The 6,000-nt window shown below is 66.0% G+C and overlaps 2 protein-coding genes across 2 annotated transcripts; one reads left to right on the top strand and one right to left on the bottom strand.

Moving 5' to 3' along the window:
- Positions 1-364: 364 nt before the first annotated feature.
- Positions 365-1,681, bottom strand: EMIHUDRAFT_210482 (hypothetical protein; the record flags this gene model as incomplete). The annotated part of the gene is made up of 4 exons (XM_005769249.1): positions 365-664; positions 741-968; positions 1,170-1,564; positions 1,642-1,681. The coding sequence occupies 4 exons, from the start codon at positions 1,679-1,681 to the stop codon at positions 365-367; spliced, it is 963 nt and encodes a 320-aa protein (XP_005769306.1).
- A 41-nt stretch (positions 1,682-1,722) lies between these two features.
- EMIHUDRAFT_210481 (hypothetical protein) lies at positions 1,723-5,120 on the top strand (the record flags this gene model as incomplete). Its single annotated transcript, XM_005769248.1, has 12 exons — positions 1,723-2,277; positions 2,388-2,471; positions 2,715-2,750; positions 3,152-3,196; positions 3,288-3,356; positions 3,519-3,608; positions 3,682-3,750; positions 3,818-3,847; positions 4,303-4,359; positions 4,494-4,550; positions 4,657-4,729; positions 4,909-5,120. The coding sequence occupies 12 exons, from the start codon at positions 1,723-1,725 to the stop codon at positions 5,118-5,120; spliced, it is 1,377 nt and encodes a 458-aa protein (XP_005769305.1).
- Positions 5,121-6,000: the final 880 nt, after the last annotated feature.

The following is a 6,000-nucleotide window of genomic DNA, read 5'->3' as shown; positions in this document are numbered from 1 at the left end:
GCGCTGCGCTCAAACGTCGCGATTTGGAGGCCTGATAGCGGGCCAAGTGGGAAAAAGAATTCACCGTTACGGTAAATGCTTCCTGAAACCTTAAACGCGATCTTCTCGCGTTCCGCAACGCTTGCGATTCAGCTGTCGCGCCTCTTGCTCTGCTCCGCGGCGCGACCCTGAGAGAGAGAGAGCGAGAGAGCGAGAGAGAGAGAGAGAGAGAGAGAGAGAGAGAGAGAGAGAGAGAGAGAGAGAGAGAGAGAGAGAGAGAGAGAGAGAGAGAGAGAGAGAGAGAGAGAGAGAGAGAGAGAGAGAGAGAGAGAGAGAGCGAGCGAGCGAGCGAGCGAGCGAGCGAGCCCGCGCCGTGGCGGGTCTCTCAATAATCCCAAGAGGCGTCGCTGCGATCGGAGTCGTCGCTGTCAGAGTCGCAGCCGTCGTCGTCAGAGAAATGCGACATGCCCAGCTCGCGCCGGCGCGCGTTGCGCACGCGATCGTAGCAATCGTAGCAGAACTCGACGTCCTGGATCTCCTGCATCTCATCGGCCGGGTGCCGGATCCAGTAGGGCAGCGAGTTTCCGCGGTGCTTGCGCATGCACTCAAAGCAGCGGCCCTCCTCGTCGCACTTCTCGAGCCGTCGCATGATCTCTGCCACGTCCTCGTCCACGTACTCCTCCGCCTCGTCGTCGTAATCGTCATCACTCACCTGGTAGCGACGCGGCGGGGTGCGGCTGCTGCGGCATGATGGATGGCACGGGCGCCGCGGGCGGCTGCGCCAGCGGGTTGTATTGCGGCTGAGGGCCGGTGACGCCGTGCGGGTACTTGAGCTGTACGCGCGGCGCCTTCTCGTCGTCGGAGAACTCGATCTTGTACCCCGGCGGGAGGAAGGCGTTGAATCCGAGGATGAGCTCGCGGTGTCCGTGGAAGAGCTGCAGCACGCGGTCTAGGGCGCCGGGCGTGTCGATCGACTGCGCCTCCGCCTCCTCCAGGAGGTCGAGGAACTGGAGGAGGCGGAGGAGGAGGAGAGGGTGGGGAGGGGAGGAGAGGGAGGGGCGGCGAGGGGCGGGGCGGCCGTGCGGGGGAGAGGAGGAGAGGCGTTGCGAGGTGAGAGGTGAGGGGGCAGAGAGAGGCGGAAAAGTCGCCTGGTCGTAGATATGCGGCTGCTTCTCGAACTTCATCTTGACCCGGTCGACGTACGCGAGGGCGTCCTCGACCTTGATCTGCCGGCCCTTTGTCGCCTCCACCTTGGCAATCTTGGACGCTGACGGCTGGGCGGCGGCGCACGCGCTGACCTTTGACTTTGTTTTCGGTGCGGAGCCGCCGCCGGTCACGGGCGTGCCGCTCTTGGCGCGTTCCTGTCGCTCCATGTAGTAGAAATGCTGCTCGACGCTCGCCACGGTGCGGTTGTCCAACTGTGCGGCGATCTCGACCCACATCGCCTTTTTCTGTTGCTGCGCCTTGGTGCCCGCGTCAACCAGCGCTCGGAGCTGTGCCTCCTCCGTCGCCGTCCACGGCTTGCAGCGCACCTTTGTCCCAGCCCTGCGTCCACGGTTCGAGGCTGCCGTTGTCGTCGCCATCCCTTTACCGGCCGTTGTTCGCCTTTGACCGCGCCGGGTTTCTTTTTTAGCTTCTTGAATTTACAACAAAACAACTCACCTCCCACGGGGTGTTCTTTTTTTGTTTTTGGCCACAGCATATTCCTGGAAGGTCCTTCGGCCGAGACTCGCGCCACACCAAATGGCCTCCAACCACGCCTCGCTCGCGACGCGGACGCGGTACACGCGGCTTGACCTCGAGAGGCCTCGCCGCTGCGCCTGCGGCGTGGCGGCGCTCGCGGTGGCGGCTTCGCTGGCGGCAGTCGCGGCGCTCGCTGCGTCGCCGCTCGCGAGGAGTGGTGGCGTCGTGGCGGCCCGGAGAACCGATTCGGCGGCCGCCAGCTCGGAGCCGGCGGCCCGGCCTCGCGGCGCTGTCAGCGGAGCGGCCACCGGCGTGCAGTTTGTCGTCCGAGGCGAGGCGCAGCAGGTCGTGAGGTCTGTGGGAGGTTGGCTCAACTACACGCTCGATGTGACGGAGGGAGTCTTCCTCCTCCCGCGCGGCATCTCCTTCGCCACGCGCCTGTACAACGGCGTCTCTCCCGCACCGCTGCTGCTCGCGAGGCCGGGAGACCGCATCAGGCTGCGGTTGCGGAACCGGCTCGGGCCAGACGTCGCGTCGCCAAACGACGGGAAGGGGAACGGGCTGCGGCAGGCGAACACTACGAACCTGCACCTGCACGGCATCTACGCCGACGCGGTCAGCGACGACACCTTCACCCGCGTGTCGCCGGGGCAGGAAGAGAGACGGCCGCAGGGTCGGCTCGCCGCTGCCGCGGAGGCTGCAGTGACGTCTTGCGTCGCGCCTAGGAGAAGCTGTATGAGTACTTGCTCCACCCGCAGACGGGCAGCTCGCTCCTCTTCTACCACCCGCACGCCGACGGGTCGACGTGGGTCCAGATGTACGGAGGCATGGCAGGCGGCCTCAGCATCGCCGAGAGAGGCCGCGACACGTCCGCGACACGTCCATGACGCGCGTCCGTGACCCGTCCATGCACATGACAACATGCCATGCACAGCACATGGCGCTAAATGTCCAAGCCACATGCACATGCACAACATGCACATGCACATGCACATGTGCCCGACATGCAAGTGTCCACGGCAGGCGGCCTCCTCATCGAGGACGAGGCGCAGGAGGAGGCGCTCGGGCTGCCCGTCGCTGCCAGCCACGTGGCGCTGCTCCAGGCTCTCGACCTCCGCCCCTCCTCCGAGAGCTGTTGACGCTGGTACCAATCATCACCACCATCATTCGACACCATCATCACAATCAGAAATGCTCCAGGCCTTCGACCTCCGCCCCTCGTCTAAGAACTACCTCGGCGCCACCCTCGCAAACAAGGGCACCAGCGCCATCGACCCCGCCATCGCCAACCCGTCGGGCTTCCAAGGAATTAATCAAATCCTTCAATGATGGAATCAATTATGGACTCAACTACATCGCCAGCCCGTCCGGCTTCCAAGGCGAGCTGCTCGTCGTGAACGGAGGAGAGGCGCTGTACGAGGCCAGCCTGCCGGAGGCGGGCGAGTCCTCATTTCTAGCCGGTGTATTGATCAGTCTTCAGCGGTTCTAGGCCCTGCCTGCCGGCGGGTGGCTCCGGCTCCGCCTCATCAACTCCGTGCAGGAGGGGCCGAGATGAGCCGAGATGAGTCGCGATGAGCCGAGATGAGCCACGATCATCATCCCCCCCCCCCCACACGCACCCTTAGGACAGCTCGCTCAGCGGGCTGCGGCTGGGCTTCTCTGAGGCGCGCGTGAGCGACGCCGGATGCCGCACGGTGCCGCGGGCACTGAGCCCGTCGTGTCCCCGTCCGGGACACGTCCACGACACGTCCATGACATGTTGGCCAACGGCCTGACGTCGGCAGGTGCTGCTCGGCCGGGTCTGGGCTGATTGCCCGAGTGACGGCGAGATGACGCGAGATGACGCGAGATGACAGGTGCTGCTCGGCTGGGACGGGGTCTGGCTGCGGTCGCCGCGCGACGTGCCGTCGCTGCTGCTCCCCTCGGGCGGTCGGGCAGACGTGCTGGTTGGCTGCACAGAGCCGGGCACGCTCGAGACGGGCAGTCTGGCAACACCAATGCCTCTCACCTCACTGTCAGCCATACCTCCTCAAAGGCACGCACGAGTTTGGCAGCCTGGGGTCGGCAGCCTTCGGCGGCGTGATGCCGGTAGGCCACGCCCCGTCGCGGCGCTGGTCCAGAGCTCGTTAATGACTGCGACTGATTGATGACTTAGGCGGGCCACCCCGTCGCGGTGCTGGCGGTGGTGCCGGCCCCCCAGGCCGAGATGGCGGAGGAGGAGGCGGCGGCAGTGGCAGCGGGCGCGGGGGCGGCCGTGGGGGCGGGCGCGTCGCAGGCGGGTCAGAAGCTTGCTTCGGACGGCAGCTTCCTCTTCGTGGCGGCCAAGGCGGAGGCGGCGGCGGAGAAGGACGCGGGGTCGGTGGAGGAGGGGGCGGCGGCGGCGGAGGAGGAGAGAGCGGCGGCGATCGCCCCGGGCATGGCGAAGCTGCCAGACTCCCTTCCTGGCCCGCCCAGCTACTACCCCGACTTGCGCGGGGCAGACGTGTCGCAGCGCGAGGAGCTCTCCGCGGCTGTGGGAGGGGGAGGGGCTTCGGCTGCACTCTCCCGAAGCCGTCTCGGACCCTTCTGATAGGAGCTCGCCTTCTCCGACTCGAGATGACCCGAGATGACCCGAGATGACGCGAGATGACCTTCCGATAGGAGCTCGCCTTCTCCGACTCGAGCGGCGGCAACGTCATCAACGACAAGATCTTCAACGTCTCTCGCGCGGACTGGCGAGAGATGACCCGAGATGAGAGGCGCCGTGCCGGAACCTTCTCCGAACCTTCTCGGAACCGTCTAGGCACCTTTCGCTCGGCTCGGTGGTCGAGTGGCGCCTGACCGGCGCCGAGGCGCCCGGCACCGGCGCGAAGACGCATCCGTACCACCAGCACATGACGCACTTCCAGGTGGTCGACGTCCGCATGCAGGGGCCCGCCAAGGCGGAGCACGCACCCCGCCGCGGATTGGCGAAGCTGTGAATGGCGGCCACTGATCATTGGGGAATGAGTGAAGGCGGAGCATGAGCCGCTCGTGGCAGTCGGCGACTGGCGCGACATGCTGCCGCTCCTCTGGCCAATCGCCACTGGTTGATTTCTCATCATCATGAATGGACCATTAGGCGCGACACGCTGCCGCTGTACGGTGGCCTCCCCGCCGAGTGCTCCCCGTACACATCTCCCCGTATCTCCCGTATCTCCCCATAGCTCCGCCGAGTGCTCCCTCGCTTCGCGCAAGACGCCTCTCGACGGCCGCCGCCCTCTCTAGGCGACGTCGGCTTCACGATCCGCTTCGTCGCGCCCTTCGTGGGCCTGATGATGGTGCACTGCCACATCCAAAAGCACTCCGACAACGGGATGCTCGCGCTCGCTCAGATCCACGACGCGGCCAGCGAGGAGGAGCGTACACCCGCGGCCGAGGCGAGGGAGGCTGCAGCGTACAGGGCGAGCGTCCGCGGCGCCGGCGCGAGCCGGGAGTGAAGGTGGGGCCGGCGTATGCCAGAGGCTCTTGTTTGAGGATGCGCTGTTGTGAATCAAGCTGTGTGACAGCTCCGCTCGCTTTCGGATATCGACATCGGGTGGGGTTCCGGATCCGCGGCTTTTGTGAGACGTGCTCCGAGTTGTGCTTGTGTGTTGAGAGATCGGTGCGGAGCACTTGGAGCACGTGAGGCCCCACGTTTTTCTTTGACGCCTTTTGTCGTAAATTTCCGTGAAAATTCTTTGACGGCATGATTCCCGGGGCCCCAGCGGAGCTGGAACAGGACCGCCCGAATGCCAAAGTTCTAGTTCAGAGGACGTACGGAAAGCGTTCATGTTTGTGTGTATATATGAGCGGGGCCAGCACGACCGTGCTCGCCGACCTGGCTCGGGGCAGCCTTGCCTCGCTGCGCGCCTTCCTCTCCGACGGTCGGCGGACGCACGGCACGTCGCTCGCGGCCCAGCTCGACGCGCGGCACGACACCGAGAGGCAAGACACGCTGCTGACCTGGGCCGCTCGGCACGGGCAGGCCGAGGCGGTGCGGCTGCTGCTCGACGGCGGCGCGAGCGTCGGGGCGACGAATGGCGGGGGCGCTTCCGCGCTGTATATCGCGTGCCAGGAGGACCACGTCGAGACCGCCCGGCTGCTTCTCGAGGCCAGCGCGGCGGTTGACCAAGCCCAGGAGGACGGCTGCACCCCGCTGTATATGGCATGCGCGATGGGCCTCCTCGAGTGCGCCCGGCTGCTCCTCGAGGCCGGCGCGGCGATCAATCAGGCCGAGGCGAGCGGCGCCACGCCGCTGTACAAGGCGTGCTTTGAGGGCCACGTCGACATTGCCCGCCTGCTCCTCGCCGCTGGCGCTTCGGTCAACCAGGCCAATGA

The sequence above is a fragment of the Emiliania huxleyi genome (assembly GCF_000372725.1).
Source record: "Emiliania huxleyi CCMP1516 unplaced genomic scaffold EMIHUscaffold_43, whole genome shotgun sequence".
Taxonomy (NCBI): Eukaryota; Haptophyta; order Isochrysidales; family Noelaerhabdaceae; genus Emiliania; species Emiliania huxleyi.
This window is presented reverse-complemented; position numbering and strand designations above follow the sequence as displayed.